Below are 26,710 nucleotides of genomic sequence, written 5' to 3'. Positions count from 1 at the left end.
GTTCAGCGCCGCGGAAAACTGCGGTCATATGACACATTTTGTACTCAGAAGCTCCCAATCAGGTGTGCAAAAAGGGCCCTCTCATGTACTTGTGAAGCGCGAAGTGGCAGACACCCGCCGAAGCAGCAACGGCAGCTTCTCTGCAGTGCCTTTCCCCCCCTCTGCGCTTTCAATGCTTTGCTCAATTGTCGCCGATCAGTCAGCCACGATTCGGTACAAGACCTACGGAGACGCACATGCCGCTGCCGCTGCACAACACGCCGTGACACATGACCATAGCAACGCCGCCATTGTGCCCAGTGAACATGGCTGATAATTTCCCCCACACTTTTCTCCTGGAGCGCGTTCGTTTTCGGGTTGCTCCGCACGGCACAATTCCAGTCGGCGTTCGTTTTTCGGGTCGTCAGAAGCTGCCAGAAAAAATTTGTTTCTGGTTATCAGACGCCAAAATGAGACGATGACGCCATCTTTGTGAGGACTCAACGGATCGCAATGTGGGTGCTTGGGGACTTCACCTTCGGTTGCCATTACGACGGGCATTATGTTTTAAAGCCCGTTCCGCCGTGCAAGACGGTGCGATTACGAGTGGCGGCGAACATACCACCGCATGTCTCAAGTTAAGACAGACCGCAAACTGATCAGCGTGAGTGTGCGACGTAGTATGTGATAGCCGAGAGCAGCTGTCGCTTTCGGGGACGCTTATCACTTTCGCGAGATTTCGCATATCGTGTTGTACCGCGATTGTTACGTGCACTGCGAAGAGTTGAGCTTGTTAAGCCTTTAGCGGGGCGGCAGTTCTTTTCGTGGACTAGGCGAGTCGCGCGTGATATTGCGAACGTACGTGATTGTATCCCAAATGCATATGCTCGAGAATATCACTTCTGCTCTTCGGCAAACCTAGCCCCATATTTCCAAGCGGCAATGCAGAAAGAACCGACGCTCATGCGGCGCAAAGTTTCGTCTGCCGACACGGCGGTAGCGTTTCTTTACGTTTACGCTGGTTTTGTCCCCGAGTTCGATTTTCAACACACATGACCACGTTATTTCCGGTCAGGACCGGAAGTAGCTGGCTGACCTCTGGCTGCCAGCGAGATGTCAGGAGTTAGAAAATCGAAGAGTCCCTCCATGTTTTTTGAGAAATAGGTGTCTTTGCCCTTGCACCTCAATATGGGCTTGTCAGCCTCAATTTTTACTGGCTTCGGATCGTACGTTTATTTTCCGCATTTTTTTTTTTGGGAACGTATCAACAAGGCTCTACTGTACCACGCAACCACCGCTTTCGATATCTCTTTGTCCCGCTAACACCGCAAAAGCAAAGTACTAAACGCGCAGCACACGCACCTCGAGCCAGAAGGCATGCAGGTGGATATGAGCCTTTCTGTATCAAATGTCGGCTGTTTACTGAAGGTCACATTCGCATAGGACATCTAAGGCTTTTGCTTTGCACCTGAATGTACTGTTACCAGATCAAAAAACAAAAAAATTGGGGGACCCTTAAGCTTCGCCTTTAAGAGTTGAACGCAATAGCGAAATCCGGCCCCTAGTACGCACTTCAACCACTAAGTGCATACTTATTAATGTGTATTGTTACACACACGCACACACAGAAACAAACACGCACGCACGCGAATGGTACATACAGGTTTTTGATCTAAAGCAAGAGTCGCATGGCCTCCAAGATATACGCCGCGCGCTTGCCATCTCGGAGGCCATGAAGAGTCTCACAATGACTCACAGATGGCAGCACATTATCTAGCGTTTATTGTTTGCTTGATCAACGCCTCCTCTGGAAAGCTGGCGTTGGCTTCACATGTTTTCCGCTAGATGGACATAGTTGTCCATTTTTAGAGCTGTTTGAAAGTTCGTGTGTGCTTTTAGCGGTGATGGCTGCACTATCCCGGCCTTTTTCGACGTAGTTTGATGGCCTCCCAAATGCGCCTACAAATCGCCGAATGGGCTCGTTTCCGTCATGACATCTGTCGAACAAAATGCGTTAAGGAGACTCCTTCCACTACATGGCATTTATGTAGTGTTTTTTTCCGAAGCAGCTGCAGTGACATCGTGGCTTTGTAGTAGGATACCTGCTTGCCACGCGAACGGCCCGGGTTCGATCCTCAATGGGAAACCAACGGTGCCGACACCGACGCCGACGGCGGAATTTCAGGGACACGAGCTCTCTAACGCTATCGCATTAACAAAAACAAAGCTGAAATGCCACTATCTCGACGAAGATCCGAACATGGGAGCATCACAGTCCGGGCTGTACGACACCCACAAGAAGATTACCGTATTTACTCGAATCTAACGAGGTCAATTTTTGCAGGTTCAAAATAAAATTTCCCTGAATGTATTGTTGCCAGATTAAAAAGAAACGACATGCTGCTTTACTGACGAACATCTCACCCTGGCAGTGTTACAGTCTGTGATGAACAACTTTCACAAGAAGATTACCGTATTTACACAAATCTAATGCACGCACAAATTTAAAGTGCACCTGATTTTCGTGGATTATAAATGCACCTGCATGTATTGCTACCAGATAAAAAAAAATGACATGCTGCCATGTCGACAAAGATCTGACCCTGGGAGTGTTACAGCCTGTGCTGTATGACTCCCACCAGATATTTACCCTATTCACTTAAATCTAATGCACCCTTGAATCTAATGCACACCCAATTTACGGGGTTTGAAAATAAAAATGCACTTGAACGTATTGTTACCATATTAAAACTTACAGGGCGCTATGTTGCCGATTAGAAAAAAAGAAAGAGACGAGCACAATTCACACAACTGCCAAATGGGCACGCTGGTACAGTAAAAGCTCGTTAATTCGACTCTCGTTAATTCAGAAAATCGGTCAATTTGGACACGTCATCTGGTCCCTGTAAATACAGTGAAATCTCGGTATAATGAACTTCAGGGGACCGCAGAAAAATGTTCGTTATTCTGAAAGGTCGTTATAGTGAAAGCCTAAAAATTTATCATAATAGAATTTCAGTAACGCAAACGTCCTACCTTTGCAACGGTACGTCCTTGAACTCGTTTCTCACAACAATGCACACGTGAACGTCAGACAAGGCACGTTTATTTGAAATAGTCTGTGATCGTTTTTTGAAGGGTGCAGCACAAACTGCGTCACGAACGATTCTAGACCATCCCCATTTTTATGCGCCGCTTCGGTCGCTGTTCCGCTTCTTTCTGTGAATATGCGTAGTTTCCTGAAGTAGTCCAACGCATCTGTGATCAACACGACACATCGTCGTTTATGTCATCGCTGCAATCCTTTAAGGCCCAACTGCATGCACGCAAGTTTTGAGCGACGGCCGACAGGATTTGCTGTCGCGGAGGGCCATCCATCGCCGTCGCTTGTCGCGTCGCAGGTTTCTGGAAAGCCAGAAAACATCACTTGTCGCCCGGAAGTGAGCATGACGATATCCGGCAACATGGCAGCATCTCAGACCCTTGCTTTGGTTGAAATTTGCTCGTGATGCTTCCAATCGGCGCGTACTTCAAGGAATACAATTTATAGACTACCTTCTTTACAGCCCCATCTCACGCGGAGAGTGAGGCAGCGGCCGTATCTTGTCGTTAATTTTGATCGACGGTTCGTTTTGATGTTTCGGTGGTAGCTTGCTGCATTGGTGGTAGCTTGCTGCAATGTCAACATCGTCATCGTGTGAGGTAGCCCTTCTCCCTGCGAAGCAACGATGTGAGGCGCTGCGGCTTTTCTTAAACGTTCTATGACAGCAAGAGGAAACGTTGTCGAGATGCGCATCGTGGACTAACCCCAACATAACGCAGTTTGCAAAGTGCAACGTAGCGTAGGCAGCGTACGCTTCCGGGCGCCCCATGGGATCACAGCAGATACTACTGTCGCGGTTAAACATAAGATTGCGAAAAAAGATAGTCCCGAAACACTTTTATGGCATCCTTATCTCAAACAAGACAATAATAAATTTGGCATGTTGTCATTCATCTACAGTCGACGTCTGATTTCCCGGACCCTCAAGGGACTGCGAAAACGCCAGGAAAATCGGGCAGTCCGGAAAAACGAATGCACGTGAAAACGCACCTTTTTGGTAGGTATTTTTCGCTGACGGAGAGGGTCACGGCCGGAGTACAAGATTCCCATTGCAATTCAGCCAATGCATCGTTTAGGTGGCTCTGAAAAGAGCCGTTTATATATAAAAAAAGTACGACGTGGCCGGCACTACCTCATAGGTCAGCACTTGGGCGCAAAGAAGTCGCTTATTTTCTTTTGCACGGTCCGCTTGCCCGCGATTATGTCTGCCTCAATTTCAGTCAACGTCATGTTGCCGCTGTACACCAATGACAGTGTCATCAGTGCTCGCGTCAATCCGAGCTCGTTGGCTGTGAGGAGCTGGCTCTTCGTTCTCGGTGTGGGAGTCATCGGAATCCTCCGTAACTTGATGAATGATTTCGTCATCGGTCAACTCCGCACATAGCTCGAGGTCTTTGTCAGCGTCGGCGAAGCCCTCAAGGGTTATCTCGGCTGGAATCGACACGCCGCCAGCGCGCAGATCGTCGAAGGCAACGTCCGCGGATGGCAGTTCGTCATCGTGAGCCTACGAGGTGGCTTTGTGCGCTTCGAAGGCGCGGACGAAGACGAAGGAGCAGTCGGTGCCATTGCTGTAAACGGCGAATCCGCTCGACGAAAAGCGCAGCACGAAACAGCTAGGAACTCGGTGGATGCCGAAGGTCGGGAAACGTGATCACTGAAGGTAGCGCGCAGCAGCAAACGATTAACTGCAGACACGACCGCAGAGCTGGCACAGCTGACAAAACAACACGTGAACGAACACAGTGAGGTTTGGCTTGGCTAAGCTACGGCTGGCAACGGATTGACACGTGCGGTTTCGAGGTTACGGCAGCCGCGGCGCGATGCCGCGGTGCTGCTGGCCACACCTGCGATGCGAGTATGGTGGGTTCAAGGATATGAAAACAACCAAAATGGCGGCGTCGGTGTTGACTTTGGGTCGGCGGTTAACAGTAAAAAGTCCGGGAAATCAGATGGCGAAGGCTATAAGCGTCCGGAATTTCGGACTTTTTAATACATTGACTCTACGGGGAACTTGACGGTGCCACAGATGAGTCCGGGAAATCAGGCATGTCCGGAATTTCGGGCGTCCGGGAAATCGGATGTCGACTGTACTCTGTAATTCTTTTTCGTAATCTGCCTGCGTGCACGTAATAGTTTTCAATCGAGCAACCGTGACACTTTGTCGCGAACATGTGGGTGCCGTCGCGACAGCGCGACGGAGCCCGTTTGTCACAGTCGCCTTCACTCGAATGTCGCGTGCAATGCATGCGGTTGGGCCTTTACAAAACCTGATGCGCTGTCATCTCCGCAACAGAGGGGAAAAAAAAAAATTCTTCGCCCGCATCTTTCTCCTCCCGCACCATCTCAGGTTTTTGCGGGAGGGCGTCCGCTCTTCGCGCTGCGTCGTCTGCTACCTTACAGCTCCGACTGCCATGACCGATACACTGAAATCTAAGAATCCTCGCATTTCGGGATATAAGTTCGTAGTACTGAGGTGTTGTTAAGATTACACGAGAATTAAATAACGATCGTTATTCTGAAATGTTCGTTATTCTGAAGTTCGTAGTAGTGAAACATTTTTACATTGAAGCTATAAGCAGTCCGGCACGGGATTTCTTAAAACTTCGTTAATTTGAAATGTTAGTTATGTGGTGTTCGTTGTAACGAGGTTTGACTGTATACGCATCACTCTACGGGACCGGGCGCTCGTTATTTTGGACAGATTTGACCGCAAATCGGATAATTCGGTGATTTTCAGGCCGCTGGCGAGGCTCGAAAACAAAAAAAGAACAATTCGGAACAAAAGTGAAGCTCAAACGCAGCATCGCCATGGACATCAATTATCGACTTGGCTTGACTTGTGACTGGTTGAACGCCTTTTCTTCGTGTGTGGGTATGGCGGTGCCATTTTGTTGCTTTGTTCTCGTTGGTGTGTTGCATCATTGAACACCGTTTCATCGAGGAACGACTCAGTACGGCTCCTTTAGCTTGATCGTTGCTGGCGCTTTTGTGCTGACTTCTCGTGTGAACGCACTCTCCGCTGATGGCAACGCCGGCGAAGCGGCCCAAGTACGAGGCCAAGGACTTCACCACCAAAGTAAAAATTTTGCGTGCCCTGAGAAATGGGCTCTCCCGACAAGAAGTTGCTCCTGTGCCATGATGTCAGCAAACAATACGACGTGAGTCTTCTGAGCGCAGTTAGCATTCATGCGTATGTGTGGCAGAACACGCCTGCGCACGCCATTGCCAACTGTTTCAGGCACAGTGGCTTTGTTGTACCCGACTCCAGCAATGCCGCAGTGGTCGAAGTGTTGCTGGACGACGGTGTCGATGACTGGCAGGATTTCGGAAGTGTTATGCCTGACGCAGTGACACTCGACGATTATATCAGCATTGATGATGGCATTGCCACTGCCGGCTCTCTGACTGATGAGCAAATCGTGAAGGAAGTGATGCATGGCGACGAATCCGAGAACGAAGAGCCTGAAGAAGAGCAGCCACACCATGAGCTACATGGCCCCCTCGTACTGTGAAGGAAGTCCTCATCGTCTTTGAAGAGTTTTGTTTTGGCACTGCAGAGAGCATGCGAGCTGCTGAGCACCTTGAAGGGCTCAGAGAAATTGCGTCCGCGCGAATTTCTGCTCGAAAACAGACAAGCATCCGCAATTACTTTGTAAAGTAAAGGCATGATGAAAAAACTCTTGCATTTATTGTGTTTATTTCGAACATTCAATAATTCGGACATTCCGTTAATTCGAACATTTTTTCCGGTCCCTAGAAATTCGAATTAGCGAGCTTTTACTGTATTGGGTTTATAATGAAAAAAAGGCAACCTTTTTTCAGAGAAAATGTCTTGAAAAATCCCCATAACATCACAGATCGCCTAAATTTGTCATGCCATCATGACTTAGCCACATGATATTGCCGCTTGGTCAAAGGTGGGCTAATCCCAGACCTAGTCTGGGATTAGCCCACCTTTGACCTATGTGAGGTGCGGAAAGCTTCAGGGTAGGTCGAAGGAACAGTGCAAGCGACTGAGACCATCGTGGTAATTTAATGTCTCTCCCACACTGCGGCTTGTTATGTCTTGCAGGAAGTCAGCTTCCCAATTATATAACTTTTTGTATTACAAAGTACAGTCAAACCTCGTTAATAGTATATCCCAGTCTTAAATGTACTAACGGTTCAAACGTAGTTGCGACGAATCCCCGACCGAGTGTCACGGAGCCTAAATGCATTCGCTGACCGCTTAAGCTGTAGCGCTTCGTCCTCCGCCTACCGGTTAGTGCGTACCGCGATAACTTTTTGTGCCATAAAAGTTTAGTGCACCGCTGAACTTACCGACGCCACAATGTGGTGCAATAGGTATTCTGTCTTTTCGAGAAGTGTGGAGATCGGTCGATAGATTATTCCAACTTCTGCGCAACTGCAGCAATGCTTTTGCAGGTAAGCATCGGGAAAGAATCAAGTCGAGGTGGTGGCCACCGACGAACGTGCCGTATGGCTTTATCGCCGACTACCTTATCACAACTGCGCTCGTCTGGCGTAGTGCTACTTTAAGCCTACTGCACGCTTTTAATAGGCGGCAATCTGAACGTGATGAGCCGCCGATCGCTACCGCCTCTTTGTGCGGAATCGTGTTCAAGCGCGCAACGCTTTGCAAAAACGAAAGCAGCTCACTGTTGCGGAATTGAGCGTTGCAGGTCCCGGGTGCAGAGAAACTTCGCTGCTTTGATGCTGTCATGCTAAACGCATGCGTACGGCACAACAAGCGTAGCACTACTGTAACCATACTGCATGCTTTTATCAGGCGACAATCCAAACGTGCCTCCATCCGCTGCCAGGACCGCTAGAGTATCTTGAAGTGCGCATCAATTGCAGGAAGTTAACCCAACAAGATACTCGCTACATCTGTGCACACTCTGGAGCGGAGTGGGTACGAAGAACACTCTTATGGAAAATGCGCACGTACGGTGTAGCACGCAGCCCGAGAGTGACAGCGGGAGCTGAGTAGGGGACACGCTGCACATAACTGGCAACGTGATCGGCTCCACGCAGCTGTACCGCATTTCAATGAAAGTGCATCACTTTTCGTTTAGTAGCATATGAAGGTACAGACGCGTATACATGTACTGCGCAAAGTCGATACTGTCCGCCCTATCACTACGTCAGTTGCTGCATATCCCGGATCCTGAAATAGTTTCGAAATGCTCCTTGGTGTCGCCACCGCACGCTATCAGACGGTCGTGCAAGAGTGCCAGACTCTTTTCGAGCCTTGGCAAAAAGAAAGAAAAGGCTTTGTGGTGGGCACTTTTGGCAATATTTGCTGTGGCATTGTAGTATTTATTCTTTCGTTGGCGGCAATGGCGCATGTCAGGAGATGCAAACATTACCGTTTAGTGCGTAGTTATGCCGAGTTCCCGGCAGGTACATATTAACAAGGTTTCGCCGTATGGAGCAGGCTTTCAGCTTCAAGTGTTACCGGCAATGTAACATGCTGCTGAACTTCTTAAATTTATTTGTACAATTTTGTTTTAGTCAACATGCTTAGTCATCACTCGCGTTTTCTTCGGCTTCTCGATGTCTTCTTGTGGTTCTGCTAGATACAGATAAGCGAGGCCAAGTACCTGAGAAAGCACACAGAGGGCGTCGTGCAGCGACCGCTCGGCCTCGTCCAGGATCTGCTGGGTGGCGCCACGCAGCACCACGGTGCAGGCTTCGCCCAGGGGTACGCCCGAGAACTTGAGAAGCTTGTCCTCGCCAATCATCACCTCCTCGATGAGGTCGCACGTGCCCAGGCGCACCAGCTCGGGAGTGTTGAACGTGGACACAATCTCACCGCCTGCGCGAAAGCGCCACTATGGGTGTCATTGCGATGTGCGGCGAAATACGCAGCAGTGACCGAGCTTAGGTGCAACAGGACCCTGAAAACGTTAAGAGATTAGATTATTGTGTGAATACAGTCAACAACAGGACATTTTGTTATTATCTGTGTCATGCTGTTCCCGTAAGTAAATGAACTTATCAACCACCTGATGAATATTTCACAACAGCTATATGCATTACCTGACCGAGTACATTCTAGAAATAGATACAGTAGACCCTTGTTAAACAAAACCTGAAGGGACCAGGAAAATGTGTTCCATTTAACAGGAGTTCCGTTTACTGAGAAATGAACAGGGGTGCAGATTCCAAGTACGAAGCCAATATTAGATGCAGTTGTTCCATTTAAGCAGCAGTTCTCTTTAAAAGATTTCCATTTACCGAGTGTCTACAGTGTACAACAAGTTTCTTAAGACGTTCCAAGGCAAGAAACTTAGAAAATATTCTACAGCACTCACATCATTTCATGGTTTAGTCTAGGCCCTGAATTTCGACCGTCAACCGCTCACCTGTGACAAGGGCAAGGCGCTCAATGCCATCGAAGTCAGCATGCTCGATGGCCATGACTCCGGCGTCAGCAAACAGCTGCTCCGGGTAGTTGTAGATGAGCTGGCGGTTGATGAACACGTTGATGTTGTGCTTCAGGATTTGCTCCACCTGCCGACAAAAAAAAAAAAACATGCACTGTCTTTGACCAAGGACTGATGATACAAACAGAGTTCACGAGTTTGAAGCAACGACTCTACCAAGACCTTGCTCAATGACTAGGCCCGTGCGAATACTTGAGTGCTTCAAGTATTCCAACAAATATTACAGAATTAATTCGCTTTGACATGAATTTAATTTTCCTAAATTTCAAAGTACTCAAAACAAACAAGATATATTTGACGGCATGAATACATCGTTTCACTGTAGCATTTAGGTGCTATGTCACGAAACCACCTATTCAGGGGAAATGCACACTGTCACAGTCACACTTTAATGGTGAACACATCACCTGCACACTAATTTTTTTTTTAATTTAAAAGCGAGTTTTATGGGCTCATATGGGCTAAGTATGGCAAATTTTTTAAAGACATAACGTACCTCAACACTTATAACTTGCAACTACTAATCAAATCCGCCTATCTGAATTCGCCTCGAAATGATTAGATAATTACCATGCACTGCAACTTCAAACAAGAAAAGTGACATTCGCTTAAGCCTCCTATAAATGCAACACTGATGCCCAAGCATTTTGCATTCCCATCTCCATACATATTTGAAGGTATGGTCATAACCACTGGTAAAGCATCCATCAAAAGTTTAGCTTTAATGTGCAATGGTTTCATGTTTGTGGTAACGTGGAAGTGCCGACAAAAGTGATAAAAATTAGGACAATCAATGTGATTCACATGACACTAATGCATTATTAGCACAAGTGTTTCTCCATCCCGTTCCCCTGCGTGTCCCCGTTTTGCACATCCACAGGACGTCCTACGTGCCGGAACATCGCCTCTGCTTGCCACTAGTGATGCCTCGCTTTCATTATTTGCACTAAAATAATGCCCCATGTGGATTACAGCCAACTAGATAGGGATGGGCGAATAGTAAATTTGAGGTTCGATGCAAATAGTGATTTCGTTGAGTAGAATATATTACATATGATCAGAAAAATTAGAACTTTTGTTATGAATCAGCTAGCGTGCACAATATTTCTAAGGATTAGAACTAACTGTGTGCAAATGTCACTTTTTGGTTTGAATGTGCAGCAGCGTTGAATAGCAGCAGGATCTGAATAGTAGTAGAGGGCAAGTTGTAAGTGGCAAATTATACAGTCGATCCCGGACATATCGAACTCGGGTAAATCGAATTATTGGCTATATCGAACAGTTGAGAAATCCCTTTGAATTTCCCATGCAAAAGTATGGGGCTGGTGTGCACGTATATCGAACTCCCGCGCAGCAAAACATCCGCTATATCGAACGCTGCCCCACGCCGAAGCCCAAAAAGTGCATTTTTACTAACAACTATTGATCATTTTTCGGCCGCGTTCTTATAAGTTCCAATCCCTCGTCGCGCGCAGGTGACGAAATTGCGTTGCTCTAGTTCGTTGCGCAGCGCATGTCAGTTCACCGGTATATTTGACGCGCGGTACGCAGGTTTTAACGCATGGGCTAGTGTTTTTCAAAGAGGCTGATTGCCGAGGGCACCAAAATGAGAATTCGAAGTGACTTCGCCGTCTTGTTGTAATGTTTGCATTCCCTTCCTTGTCTCCTCGCGCACGATGGCATGCGGGCCCGCAAAGCATGGCCTTCGAGATCCGCAACCTCGTGACGTATTTTTAGTGTTTTCGGTTTTAAAACGCTGATCTCAGAGGCTACACTTTTTTTCACATTTCTCGCCAAAGTAGCAGCTGCCTTCTGCAAAGCCACAAGTGCCATTGGTATCGCCAACATGTCAACGGTGGAGAAATGTTTCTTCGTGCAGCGGTGCAGCGTTGTCTCTTGCAGAATGTGTACTGTCTGTATTTCACGCTTTGTTCTTGATAAATCGTCGTTCGGGAATCGAAGTAAACATTGTCCCGCTAGGAGCGATAAAAATGATGACCGGTGCTTGAAACGACGTCAAGCACCGTCGTACGACTTCGGGCGCGTCATGACCGCCGACTACGGCGTAAATTTTGCGACTTAGCGTTTCCGGGCGCCGTATCGGACGGGAGTACAGCGAGTGACTTCATCGATGCCGAGATCATAGCTGACGTTGCCGGTGCTGCGGAAATGGACCCGTGCGGTTTGAAGATGCCAGCCGCCACTGCCACCGCTAAACCCTTTACGGTGCTACAGAGCTCGCATCAGCGTTCAGCGTCGATCACCGCTGTTGTGGCGGAAGGTGCTGAATTTACTTATTTGGAAAGCATATATATAATTTTGACGATGACTTCATGAATTCACGGCGCGCAAGAAGCAAGACAAGTTGACGAATTTTATTCATGCGAAATAAAGTGCGCTAACTAGCAAAAGAAGTTCTCGCCTTGTTCTTTAGTATATGTGAGCAAATCGTCATGTTCGCGCTTTTTACGATTTCAGAAAACTGTGTCGAGGCCTGCAGTGCTTTAATTAAAGCTTTAAATACGCATATTTCGTATTTCGAATTATCGATATATCGAACTATTTCGCGATCCCCTTCGAGTTCGATATATCCGGGATCGACTGTATTATAATTTAAAATTTGCTATACTTAGCACATGTAGTCCATAAAACATGCTCTTAAATTTCAAAAAAAGAAAAAAATTAATGCAAGTGCAGGCAGTTTGTAGCTTTAAAGGGGTGGTGCCATCACATTTCGAGGCTATAACAAGCCTGTTGTGGGTTTCCTCTGTATGCAAGGACATTCCACACGAAGGGTTGGACACAGGAAACGTTTAGAATATATTTTAATTCACTTCCAAAGTGTACCTAAATGCCCATTCTCCCGATTGAAACCCATCGCTAGCGTGCCAACTCTGACGTAGATCTGTAGGAAGGGCAACGAAAGTTGTAGTGACGTCACACCAGATCTGCTGTAGTGACGTGAGTGACCTCCGGACCACCGCCACCTCCGCAACGTACGTACCGGCTGTAGTGAACTAGAACATATTCTAGTTCACTATAGTACCGGCAAAACATCGGTTGCTACATCACTCGCCGAGTTTCGATCGCTTCCTGGCTAAGTGCGTCACAGCCTTGTGTGGTCACGTGACCAAGCCTCCTACACTTCTACCTCACTGCCCAACCTCGGCGCCCAGAAACCGAAACCGAAAGTTGTCCACATCAAAAGGCGATATTATATTATTTAGCGAGAATACATGAATATTAGTTCGTGCATCATGCTTCCTGGAGCTATAGGAAACGCTTACAGCAAAGAACGCGCAAGCCACAAATTTGGTGGTACCACCAATTTAACTTCGAACTGTGGCTTCACGGCAGTACAGCTTTCCCCAAGAGAGGCGGTTTAACGGCATAGTGGCATCACAATGCAACGAAATCACCTGTACAGGGGAATTACATGTGGCAAAATATACATCCATTCGATCGAAATTTCAGAAATTTCAAATTTATATCGAAGTGAATTTGACTACTGTAATATTCGTTCAAATATTTGCCCATCCTTACAACTCATGTAACAGCAAGTTTATCGAAGCACACCAAATGTTAGAAGAAATGGATGCGAAAGTCCTCACCTTCTCCTTCATCTTGACCTTCTCGGCCAGCTCCATGTCGGCGATGGCCGCCAGCGACTCGACCCGCACGCGGCTGCCAAACACCTTGACCTTGTCGGCATCCATGGGGGTGTTGGCAATGAGGATGCGGGCCTTCTCCACTCTCTTTGGCTGGTGCACGCCGGGCTTCTTATCCAGCAGGAAGCCTACACGAAAGGGCACGGACGACCCACACGTGGTCACTCACTATGTTCAGCGGACCACCTTTAAGAGCCCCTAGACCACCATGAGGTCAAAATTTAGTTGTAACGTTGCAGTTGTGCACATGTTTTCAACAAACACGTAGCCACGAGAATTTTTCGAAACGGTGCTGTAATAATGGAGTTAGAAGCGTTTCACCATCCATAAGTGGCCCCCGCTCTTTTCTTCGCTACGCTCCATTCGTTGGCTAATCTCTACCTGGCCGAGTGCTCTTCTTCACCGGGCAGAGCAGCAAACGCGCGTACCTGCGAGCAGACACGTTCCTTTTGCAGATTGACTAACAGGTTCTTCTTGTGGATGACATCACCAGACATGAATAGTGACGTCATGGCTGACGCTGGGGATACCGAAAGGCCCGGAGAGGGCAAGGGTTTATTTCTTGGAATTTGTGGTGCGCCCGTGGCTTGTAGCGCTGCCACGTTTAGCATTGCTGGTCTAACTGGTGATGTTATTTATTTTCTTATAATGTCCGTTCACCAAATTATAATTCTCGATGATCAGAAGTAGTATGCAGCAAAAACATTTCACTCATATCTGTGTCTAATTTGCATTCAAAGTTTGTTGAAAAACATCAGATTAGCATCACCGGAGAGACCGGCTCTCTCGCAGACTTGCCACATACACGTTTTTGTGTTTGACAAAGCCAACTTGCCGAAATGCGCTGTAAGAAATATGCCTTTAGAAAACTAATTAGATTTAGGATCTGCAGAAAAAACTGAATAAGTTTGTTACCCAATTAATAATGAAAAAAACATGGCTGATCCCTCTGTCATTGGAATTGATATAAGACGAAAGTGAAACGTCTCTTCACAGACGTACTAGTTGACTGTTTGTTGCGCATTGTTTCACCTTAAGGGCGAATGAATGAATGCTATAGCAACAAATTGTAATGTAACACGAAGAACAGCAAGCAGCTCGACACTTGCAACGTGCTGCTCAAGCAGAAAGGATGAACGGAACGAACATATACAGGATGAGCATGAACTGTCACAGTTGTAACTTAATTGTTTGTGAGCAGTACACTTCTTCCGCAAAAGCGGCCGCTGCAGTGAGCGAAGTGACCTTCGTGCTCTCTGTAACTTCAACACAAACTTGTGGTGAGAGCACAAGACGTACGAACCACCGCCACCACGAGATGAGCGCGCGCGCACAAGCGACCATGCCCTGCAGAGGAGCGCGCTCTTCGCGCCATCTCACCAGTGATAACGAAAACACGCTGATGTATCACCGATTTCTGAGTGCCGCCACCGGAAAATGGTGTATATAAATAGCTCACCGTTAGTATGGCGAAAAATGTGCCGTATGCGGCCGAGTTGTTTTGCGTCACATGCTGCGGAGCTCAAATATGAATGGAAGGCAAAAAAGTAACATTAATTATTTTGTACGGTGAAAATATGCGCAACTATGTTGAAAGCACACATTTACTTTCTCCAGGGTAAAATACAGCTGAACCCCGCCCCCCCCCACGCCACTTCAACGAAATTTCCGCTACAACGAAAAAGTCTTCGTTCCCTGTCACCATTCGATAGGAGTCGATGCAGAAATATGCTTGCCACAACGAACACTTTTTTTTGTGCGCCATTCCGCTTCAATGAAATTTGCTGATTCAATTCCATGCTCAAAATCTTAAGGGGGGAGACATGGTACCTTGGGCTATCTTGTTGCTTTTCTGACCAGATTCAATTAAAAAGCCGATTGGAAGTGGTCCCTAGACTTTCTATATGCTTCACCTCATCAAACCCCCATATTGCGGCAAAGCTGCCTTTCAAGCTCCGCTACGGTCGAAAATGTATTAACTCAAGAAAACGCTGGTTCCAACATGGAGATGAAAGATGTGGCAGAGCTGGGGGCTCAATTAATGCTGTTTTGGACCTGAAATTTGGGCAGGAAGTCCGACAAATCGGAAGCCGAAGCTTTTCAGCATCCAAAATTTCAGATGTCTACGAGGCAGATTTGGAACTCCGGACTTGAAGGGAGCACACCCTTGTCCGCCACATCAGTTGGGCTTCCACAGAAGTTAAAAGAGGAGCAGAGGCTGAGGAAATGGCATCTTTGCCTATCACGTGTAAAGTGTTGTCGGCAACACTTTGGTTGCACCAAATCATGTACATAAATGCAATTTGGCCTCTACATTGCCTCATTCTTAATAAGACAACTATGAAACACCACCCCGCCAGCGCTTCATCAACATAGCAAAAAGAAACACTTTCATGTTGCTATCTCAAAAGAATATGTTTAGGAATCCTCTCTAACTTATTTTTTCTGCAATTTCGTTTCGAAGTATTTGAGAAACATTCTAGAAATATTCGAGAAATAGTATTAGAAAAATATTCGATTCGCGCTCACACTTCAATATTCGAATTCGCTTCGCACCCAAAATTTTGTTATTTGCGCAGCTCTAATTACAAGCAGACCTTGCAACTCTGGGAAGAGGCATGAAAGAAGCACCAGGCTTCAAACAAGGACTTCTGTAACAAACTTATAATCGCTTCTGAGGTAGAGCAGTGTGGAATGCGTTTGTTTTTATTACTTAGCAGCCCCTTTTCCCAATTTTAACAGCATGTTTGCATCATATGTTTCCCAGCAACTGCGTTTTTTTATGTCCCATGAAGAACATATTGGAGAGCTCTACTGTATACGATGATCGCGTGCAAGGTATATGAAACACTAAAATGGTGTGTGTCGAACGTTGGCAGCAGATAAGCATTCGGTTGCTCACCCTCGGCCAGGAAGGAGTCTGTGAGGCTGCTGCCCAGCTTCTTGATGATCTGGATGGCATCCAGGTTGCCAGAGCCCTTCAGCCGCATGACGGCATCTACGGCCAGCTTGGCAAAGAACTCCTTGTGCTGCGCCAGGATCTTGGAGCCCAGCGTTGTGCGCGCAATGTTCAACACGTCCTCCCGGAAACGTGCCTCATCAGCACTGTGAGCAAGAATAACAGTTCACATCAAAGCACTGCAGTAAGAGAACTTTCGTATCTAAATGATTGTAAGTCAACTTGAATGTAAGCAACCCCCCTCTATCACAAGGAAATAACAGAAGAAAAAAAAAGCAAGTGAGTATAGTTTTACAATGGAAATTTATTGCTGTGAGACAATTTGCATGCGAAGCAACAGAAAAATTGGGAGGAAACGCCGCTCAACGCAATTTAATGAAAAATCGCATTGCACAGTGTCTGTATAACATTTGACATGTGTCACATCCTGGGCCAAAAGTGTTGGCCCAACATGTGATACACCTGTCAAACTGTACGTTCAGTTAAAGCAGCACGTGCAGTTAAAAAACATATTAGGTCAACAAGCCGCATCTCAGAGGTAATGTGTTGGGAGGACAATGACGCTTCACAAGCGTTCACTTACCAAGGCAAGCTACGAGATGTAATACTTTCTCCTAGTTTATCTCTTCCTCCGTGATGTAAAACACATCACTCCCTGCACTCAAGTGGCTTGGATTCAAATTCAACTTTGGCTAGCTACCTAGCTCACGGTGGCCATTGCGATGCAGCTGTGTGTTAAAGGGGCCCTGAACAGTCCAACCAGCACTTAACAAGCATGCACGCTTTCCTTGATCTACACATGGTTACAGCCAGTGTAGCTAGCGTAATGTGTGCCTGCGAGGATAGAAGGATAGATGTCGCTTGCAATGTAGGATGCATGCTTGGGCGTTTCGACTTAGTTTCGTTTTCAAAATACGAAAACACCATGTTTGGCGCAGAATAGCAAAAATGTAGCAGGATGTGTCTTTTGGAGCAGTTTGGTGGAATCGCCGCAGCTAACACATCAGTGAGTTTGGTTGAGGCAGTTTATCGGGAGATTTATGGCTGCACTTATACGATCGGGAGAACAGGTCAGAAATTGGAGTCTCCTAGGCAAATTCGGAAAGTTGGCAGGCAAGCACAAGCACTGTTGCATCTAGACTAGGGGTGTGCGAATATTCAAAATTTCAAATAAGAATTGAATACTTTCCTTAATCAAGAATATCCGATTTGAGGAATGCCTATTCGGATTTTCCCGAATGTTCGTCCATGACCGAATACAGTAGAATCTCGGTGATACGAATCTCAAGGTAGAGCGAAAATATTCGTATCCCCCGAAATTTCGTATCACCAAAAAGCTAGCAATATGCATTTTCAAACCACAATATGTGCACAAAACATTTATTTACATTGAAAGAACTTGCTTGATGTCTTTCTGAGACACATGCAAACGGACCAATAAGGGACGATGCCAATGGCGCAGATGCCGCGAATGCGCGTGTCAAAGCTTCGCATGAGGCCGACTCAAAACGAAGTGCCAAAGTCCGCTCCATCATAGTCATAAGTGAACAACAGAAACGCTGAAACGCTTCGTGCCTTTTTACGACTTTACTGTCTGTAATCTACCGCTGCGTTAGCCGGGTACTTTCGGAGCTGCGTAGTCGCTATCGATGACTGCGTCGATAGGGATAGTGGTTTCATGCGCAACAGCTACCATAAACGGTATTTTCATTTACAATCCATGTGCGCTGTCTGCACACATGCCTTCAGGACTGAGTCAGAGAACATCGAACTGCATCGTTTGCAATAAGCAGCATCGCTTTGACTAAGTGAGCGTTGGACGCGTGTGCACTTTCGGAGTTTCGTTGTTGCCATACATGATTGTGTTCACAGGCGACCGCGGATTCATGCACTGCGGTTGTGGCAAATGATAACCACAGTTCCGACTGTGTGTGCGCTGGCGGCGCACATACTTCCGTGCTCCATCGTCGCTCGACAGTTTCGGTACCACAGTTCGTATCACCTATCATGACGTGGAAAAGTGTTCGGAACATCCAAATTTCGGCCCTTTGGACCCAATGGAATTCGGCCAGTGAATTTTACGAATCTGTATCAGACTGAAATTCGTATCAGCTGGGTTCGTATCCCCGAGATTATACCGTATGCGGCTAAAATTCGGGAAAATTCGGATACAGTTGCCAACCATTTATTCACACTCGAGGGAGAACCGTCGAAAAGTCTGAATAATCGAGAGTGCGAAAAAAAGTCAGTTTCACCGCAACGGCGAAGCAATGAATGCGATAGCAACAAATTGTAGTGTTATACGAAGTGAGGCTGGCAGCTAACTGTTTTGTACCCAATCTCGCGTAACTACAAAACGCTGGTGTAAGAGAATACGGCCGCTCCAGGGAGAGATGCTCTGTCCGCATAGTCACTTCGCAACACGTAGAAGGATATATGAGCCGCCCGCTGGAATGGCTGTCGAGATAGTGTGCATCAGCGATCGCGCCCTTGATTCAAGGTTCAAAGTTGCTGCTCGCGCATCACCATCATATATACCGTACTTACTCGATTCTACCGCACCCTCGATTGTAACGCGCACCTATTTCCGCGCACCAAAAAAAAAAAAGTAATACATCGATCGTAACGCGCACCCATTTTTTCGTGAGAGAAAAGAACAAAAAAGTCCGTAGGAGTCAAACTTCGCACATTCATAAGAACAAGTACAGTGCAGACCACTTATAACGTAACCGCATATAGTGCAGGACCGGTTATAATGCGGTCTTTTTCGACTCCCGTTTACCCTCCCATAGAACCGCATGTATACGCATACCGCTTATTGTGCAGTCCCCCAAGATGAAATACCGTTTATAATGCGGTTGCGGGAAAATATTTCTGACAAACGCGGTAACGAGTGCGGTTCTCAAAGGAGGTACGCCGCTGGGGAGGGAGTGACGAGGTCGTTACGAAGGGCGAGGGCACGCACAGTGAACGAACGAGGGGCGGAGGGAGGAAAAAGACCGCGGCAGCGCTGTGCGGGCTCGCCGAGTGGGCAAGGATGGTGGTTGCCTAGGCGACGGAGTAGCCTTTGCACCGGCGGCGGCAAGGCTCCGCGGCCGCTTGCCGGCAGCGCGTTCCGCGTGGAATGTACGATCGCGTACTCATCAAGTGCGCTTTAAAGTAAGTTTCCTGTCGGGAAAAGTGTCGTCGTTATCACACTTGCTACAGATATCGCGTTTGCTACCTCGTCCGCAAATTGAAAAGTTTTGCGGCTTCATGACGCGAGCTTTTGCCTTTTCTGCCAGTGCGCGGACTTAAACGAGCTTGGCGGCTTTTGTCGCTGTTGATCTCCCGGCCGCGAACACAAACTTCGTATCACGCGCGCTGTTCTTGGGTTAGTGCTTGAGTGCGATCTTTTCGACGTCCGATCTTCATGTTGTCTTAGACAAACTTCCCGCGACAACATGCTGAACCGCAGGCTAGGCCTAATCAGCGTTGGTTGCTTTTCGGTAGCGGTCGCGGGCGATAAAAGTTGCGGTTTGGTGCGGAATCAACGAAACTTTTTGCGATGGCTGCACTTGAAGGGAAGGGAATCATATCGTTAATGAAAACGAGGACATGGTTGGCACATGCAACTCTCGAATGGTGGTTCCGGATTCGATTGCAATGTCTTGGACATCGCGTGCGCGCCCGTGAAATCGAACGATCGGTACCGCTCAGCACGTGAAATTTCGGTCGCGATTCGACATGGTTTCTGTGTAATGCGCATACCTCGAGGTGGCCTGAAACGTAGTCGGCGAATTTCCGCGATGGCACAATGTTTTGTTTGCTTTTTTCCCCCGTGTTCATTTCGTTGGCAATGCGGGTCTTTGGCGGTTAATTTTTGAACATTCGGAGATTTAAGTGGTTGTAAGCGCCCCAAATCGCATAGGTCGATTATCGGACACGCGAGGCTACATGCTCAACACGTTTTGCGCAAGTGCAGCCTTTGAAGAAGGTTGTTTTGGTTATAGTGCGGTACCGCTTATAGTGCGGATATTCGCGACTCCGGCGACTTACGTTATAAGCGGTCTATACTTTGGGTTTTAAAGAGCTAAAGTTTCAAAAAAGTGAAACACAAAGTCAAAAAGCGGGCCTTGCCGCTAAAACTGTCACCACTACGGCGGCGATACGTGTCGCGTAATGGATCAGTCCTCGTCGCTGTCGGAAAACTCCTTGTCGCTTCAGAAAACCGGCCCTGCCTTGGTCCACTGAAACCTTTTCGTGAAGCTTTGCTGTAAAAAATCTCCTGCTTCTATTTCACCACTCTCGCACGCATGTTGCGGGAACTCAGAACGACCGCGATGTGGCCCGATTTCCGCCTGTCTCAGCACATGTAATAACTATTCTTTTAAATGCTGCAACGTGGTGCACTCGTCGAGTATTTGGAGTCGGCACTTCCATGCCATCGATGCGAAAGCAGAAAGGGATGGCAATCTCCTCAGAACACGTACGAACTGAAACAATAATGACAGAAATGGCCAAGGCGCGTAGCAGGCAGCCATTTTGAAATGTCGATGGCAATATGATAACCGAGTTTCTTTTTTTTTCGGCACTCGATTCTAACGCGCATGCGATTTTTGGACTCGTTTTACTGGAAAAAAGGTGCGCGTTAGATTCGAGTAAATACGGTAGATGTGACAACGTTGTTATATATGCATTACATACACAATGTTTATTATTTACGGTTGGATGCACTATATACATTTTGATGAAGTATATATACATTTGGATGAACTATAAACATTATATATCCACAAGAGATGTTGTTTTGCCAAGGTCAAGAAGGGCGTCCCTCGAGGAGTTCAGGGACTGGTTTCCCTTTAAAGGGGTACTGATACCTTTTTTTGAAGGCGAGTTTACTCTGCCATACCAACCTCCTGCATGCAGAGACGGCTCTGAGTAAGTGTGAAGCTCAGCAAATGCTGATAAGATATTTTAATTTGATATTAAAGTCAATTTTTCCATGGCGCACCTGCTGACATCGACACTAGCTTGACATCAGGCTACAGTACTAATTCCGGTGACTTCATGCAGCAGTCTGGCTAGTTGTGGTGACGTCAGGTACCAAAACTTCCAAGATGGCCGCTTGTGCGTCATCAAAACTTCCAAAATGGCCGCTTGTACGTCACCAACGGAGCCACGGCGCGGAGCGGCCGTGGAAACGTCACTATATGTTGTGCGAGCACGTGACGAGAAGCTCATATCGTGTTGTGACGTCAGGGTACAGTAGGGACCGAAACTAGCTTTTAAAAACATACTGTAATTACTTTTCCAGGGCGCAGTCGCGCTTAGCACTACCTTTTCTAGACTCTTGGGGGCTTGATCTTTCATTTGACGCAAAAAAACGACAACTGAAAATATTCGTGTCAGTACCCCTTTAAAGGGGGACACTGCTCTTAAAAAATTTTGCTTTATTTCTTGACCGATTTTGATGAAACTTGACTTTATGTATATTTATGTGCTGATTTCAAATATCCAATTACTTTTCTGGTATAGTGTGTAGTTTTTAAAATACAAAATATTTCACGTGCCTATTGGGGAGCAAGATTATTTCTAAGCTGAGTGCATTACAAAGTAAATCAGCATATCACAATAATCTCCTATCGGAACTGTGTGCAGTGCAACAAAAATGGATGTTCTAACCAATGCGAACAAAAGTTATGGTATGTTGAACATTTGCGAGTGAGTCAATTTTAAGCAGGAATTTCACTCGTGAATGTTGAACATACCATAACTTTTGTTCTAATGGTGTTAGAACATCCATTTTTGTTGCACTGCACACAGTTCTGATTGCAGATTATCGTGATATGCTGACTTATTTTGTAACTAACTGAGTTTAGAAAAAATCTTGCTCCCCAAGACACATGAAATATTTTGTATTTTAAAAACTATTCATCATACTAGAAAAGTAATTACATATTTGAAATTAGCACACAAATATACATAAACTCAGGAAGTTCCATCAAAATTGATCAAGAAATAAAAAACTTTTTTTCAAGTGCCATGTCCCCTCTTAAAGGACCCCTGACAGCAAAATTTTTGTTGGTGACTTTTTTACTGTAATTTGTAGCTTCGGGTCTGGTAATCTCTAAGTTAAATCGTAAATGCTCTAGCGTATCGTATAACTAATTCTAGCGTAGTTAATTGCGACCATTTTAGCGTCACTTCAAAACGCCCGCCTAAAAACCACAAGAAACTAGCGACCCGTGCGGGGAGCGTCAAAGACCACGTGCACTCAAGCTGTGGTGCCGTAGAAAGCGCGGTTTTCAAATCGGGGCCCCGCGCGCGGTAGAGATTGAAAGTATGTGGGTGCCTCGGTATGGGTTAAACCTGTATTGTGCACGTGCGCCCCGCAAACCTTCTGTGACGTCCACAATACTCGCTTTACTCGTGGAACGTCACGCGGGGCCTCTATCTACGTCATACCAGGATGTCGCAAGGTGCAGCCAACTCAAGTGAGCACTCATGCTTACTTTAAGACCAAATTAAGATATCTTAAAGGCAACGTTCGTCGCTAATAATCGGTCAGATGTGCCCCCATATACAGGAAAGTCAAACAACACAAGCATTTGGAGGTTTCAATTTTGGTGCCAGGGGTCCTTTAAAGATGATTGCTTTATGATGAATGAACTATACAGGGTGTCCCAGCTATCACGCAGCACGATTTAAAAAAAGAGGAACGGCGTTACGCGAATCAAACCTACAGCATATTGTTCCTAGTACACTAGAGTAGCCACTGCTATTTTTTTTGTTAATGAGGTTTAATTAATTAGTCATAATTATATTTCCAACTCGACAAGTAGTCGCCTAATTGTCAAAATGTCAATGAGGCGTATGTAGGCATGTTCAAATGGCATCTAACTGCGCTACTTTCAACAACGTGCTAATTGCGCGCTCATTTTTTCGGGCTGTACAAGAAGGGCGTCCCTCGATGAGCGTGGGGACTCATTTCCCTTTAAAGATGATTGCTTTACGATCAGTAAAGTATGTTGCCAAGGGATCATCGATGATGGGACGCAATGGAAAGTTCGAGAAGGCAACATCGATACAGGTGCCCCTGATGGTTGTGGGGTGTTTGCAATCGTACGATATGCATCGGAGAGCGTAACGTGACATCATGTGTTGGCTGGTTATTGGCAACGCGAGATCTTCCCAACCATGCTGCTGCCGTTCAGGCTAAGGAGCGGCAGCGAAGAGTGTTCACTTAATGAGCTCCCAGCGAAGAGAAAGGAAGCGAGCCAAACGAGAGACGCGGCCCTCGAGCAGTCACCTAACTAGCGCTTGCTTCGAGCGTGGTGTGTGCCGCCTTGAGCGGTGGCGCACCATCTAGTGAGCATTCTTGAAATCACTGGAGAGACCGCAGCTGCGCCGAGCGTGGTGTGTGCCGCCGGCGGACACGCAAGGCATGGACAAGGTGCGAGCATAAGAAGCTTGGCGAGCAAGCTCCTAAAATGGAACAGCACACTGAGGGGCGTCCGTATTTTCAGTTGTGAGGTTACATTACTTCAATGGGCTGAGTGGCGATGCTGTGAAGGTGTCTGCATTTTCAGCGGCCGAATAAATGGCCGGTGACTGTATTCAAACAAGTAATGTCTGATAAGTGTTTAGAATTAGTATTTTTGCAGTAAAACGTCGCTAATACTTGCAGACTTTCAGCAAGCATTACAGTAGAACCCCACTGATACGTTTTTGAAGGGACCGTAGGAAATAAACGTAAGAGACGGGAAACGCAAGAGCCGAAAAACAGGAAAAACAACAAAATATTTAGTGGTACAGAATTTTATTTAAATGCTTACGAGCAGCACGAAAATTGGCGCGCTCAGCCACGATCCAGTCGACGGATAGAAACGCGGAGCTGGGGACGGCCTCATCCACAGAAATGTGATCAACGTATGTGATTTTTTTAACACCAACAGCTGTAGGCATGACAGAACTAAGCACACGCAATCACGACCAGCGCAGCGAGTCCGACCGCGAACGACCATGCGAGCTCCAACCAGCTCGAACTCCTCCCGTCCTCCGACAAATAACGATGATGATGAGTCTACGCCAACGATGGCAGAAGTGAATGCCAATCTCGAAGGCTTTGCTTTCGCAAGCAATTACGTCACAGACGCCATGTTTGTGCAATACAAATCTTAAAGGCTATGCTTTTGTCAATAGTAAATGCCAATCTCGAAGGCCTTGCTTTCGCGAGCAATTACGTCACAGACGCCATCTTTGCAATACGAATCTCAAAGGCGATGCTTTTGTTTGCATCAATCGAAAGATCCTGTTGCTTGCACCTCTCATGCGGTTAATGTTACGGTCAAACCAGGCCAAGCGGCGTGAAAATGCACCAATGACCGCTCTCTTCGGTAGTCACTCGGTCGGTTCCGAGCGCACTTCGCGACATATCATACGGGAACGGTCCGACAGTTACGACGTAACAGCAGGGTTCCCAATACATTGTATCCTATGGGAGCTATGCCGGGACCGGCGGAAAACGACGTAACAGCCGGGAAAACGCAGCAGTGAGGAACGTAACAGCGGGGTTCTACTGTACATTGCATTCTGCCACCTCCTTTCTTAGAGAGAGGGCCTTTCCCACTTTGCGAAGTGTTGTTACCGCACATAAAGAATGCTTACCCTGTGAAGATGTCAAGCAGTTAATCTTTCTACAAGATTATCACCTTCAGTAACCTGCAGCCTAAGGAAATGCAGTTTCACTAACTTATTTCAAAAGAGTAATAAATGCTGATGTGACTTCCTGTTTTGCAACTCCTTCATTCGATATTTGAAAGCAGCTTTTTGTGCCCCTTATTCGTATTCAATTCATATTCAAAAATTTCAACATTCACACAGGCCTAATCTAGGCTCCTTCAAAGTGTTGCTGCTGCAGTTAGGAGCACAGTCTGCAACTTCACGCTCAGCCGTACAACACCACAGACAACTAACCGCCATGGCAGTGAGACCTGAAAAGGAGAAATCAAATGTGCCACGCCCACGCACCTGTGGTCCTCGGCGAAGGACTCCAGGGCCTGTCGGGCCACCGCGGTGGCCTGGCGCCAGCCCGCGATGATGGTCTGCGGGTGGATCTTCATGCTGACCAGCTGTTCGGCCTCCTTGAGCAGCTCGGCTGCCAGCACCGTCACGGAGGTTGTCCCGTCGCCCACCTCGTCGTCTTGCACCTTTGAGATGTCTGTGAAAAGCAAGCGACAAGGAAGCAAAGTGAAATTGCGTCACGAGCCGTCACGCTCGTGACTTATTTCTGTGTCACGAGCGTGACGAAAAAAAGAAGCTAATTCCGCCCCTCTTCCTCAGGCAGCTAAAGACAAGACACTATCAACCTTCCCTACAACATTTGTGGCATCACAGGCCATTTGTATTATTATTAAGGGGAGATGCTACTCGAAAAAGGTTTTTTTTTATTTCTTGACCTAGATCTTTGAAATTTTAGATATCAGTAGAGCTTGCATTGCTGATTTCAAAACTGTAATTATTTTTCTGATAGCTATAGTAGTTCCAGAGTTACTACAACTTTGATAAGAAAATATAGGGTTTTTTGTGCACACTTTTAAGGTTATTAAAAATTTTCGCACAGAATCCCAATATGGCTCATTTTGCTGCAAATGAGCAGTACAATACTGAAAAGTACCTCAAATGAGAGATATACTTGCTACCTTTTTTAAAAAAAATCAAGAGTGCCAAACGTATACTTTACAGCTCCCCTATCAGCATATCAAGTAATGAAACAAAAAATCTGTTACATATATTGCAACTTTATATAGATATCTGTATTCTAGAGTGGCTGATAAAGCTCTGTGCAAAATTTCATTAAGATAGGACTATTTTAAGTGCATGAAAGTTTGTGCACAACATGCGAAAATTGCCTCAAAATGGAAATTGAGAAAAACGCATTTGAAAGTTATAAATACATGTATTCTTCAATGTACAGTGCGACTTGCATGAAACTTTTTGAGAGCATAGAACAATTCACCCTTTAAACAGCCAGAGCACTTAAAAACGTCCAGCTCCATATGTTCTTCCTTCTCGCCGCTTGAGAATGTCCGATGCCTATCGCACGCGCGGCCACCACTACTTTCACATTCACGGCGAAGCTGTCACGCGAGCTGCCGCTTCGATAGCTCCGGTCTTCACTGGCACCGATGGGATGTCCTTCTGGCACAACACGCCGTGAACTATGCGCGGCGGAAAGCACTGACGCTGGGCATTCACTGTTATCGCAGTACAGCTCGAGAAACGCAGAGAGGCCCTTGCGTTTGCTTGCGGCGTCGCGGACTACGAGTCCAGTAGTGCGGCACGTTGGACAAACGGCACCGCTTACCATCGCTGTCAGAGCACCGATGTCGCAGATTACACCGCTCACAGACCCACCACCACTCATCGTCCTCTCATTTTCGAACTGTCCTATCTTTCTTTCGGATGCGCTGACGAACTTGATTGCGGCGTCGATCTCGTCGAAGTTCCCGCAAGCCCCCGTATCCACGCTGTCTTGATTAGGCCTAGCGGCCGGTGACTCGCATTC

The 26,710-nt window shown here is 46.7% G+C and overlaps 1 protein-coding gene across 1 annotated transcript in view; it reads right to left on the bottom strand.

The window, feature by feature from the left end:
- LOC119401660 (T-complex protein 1 subunit beta) overlaps window positions 1-26,710 on the bottom strand; it is a 42,258-nt gene that overhangs the window by 6,819 nt on the left and 8,729 nt on the right. Inside the window, exons 4-8 of the mRNA XM_037668575.2 lie at window positions 25,174-25,363; window positions 16,105-16,307; window positions 13,146-13,330; window positions 9,454-9,601; window positions 8,689-8,903 (exon numbers count right to left, since the gene is read on the bottom strand). Of these exons, the coding sequence (XP_037524503.1) occupies window positions 8,689-8,903; window positions 9,454-9,601; window positions 13,146-13,330; window positions 16,105-16,307; window positions 25,174-25,363 (941 nt within the window). The remainder of the gene's footprint in view (window positions 1-8,688; window positions 8,904-9,453; window positions 9,602-13,145; window positions 13,331-16,104; window positions 16,308-25,173; window positions 25,364-26,710) is intronic.

Source organism: Rhipicephalus sanguineus, chromosome 8 (assembly GCF_013339695.2).
Source record: "Rhipicephalus sanguineus isolate Rsan-2018 chromosome 8, BIME_Rsan_1.4, whole genome shotgun sequence".
Classification (NCBI taxonomy): domain Eukaryota; kingdom Metazoa; phylum Arthropoda; class Arachnida; order Ixodida; family Ixodidae; genus Rhipicephalus; species Rhipicephalus sanguineus.
The sequence above is the reverse complement of the archived record's forward strand: the minus strand, read 5'-3'. Positions and strand labels throughout refer to the sequence as shown.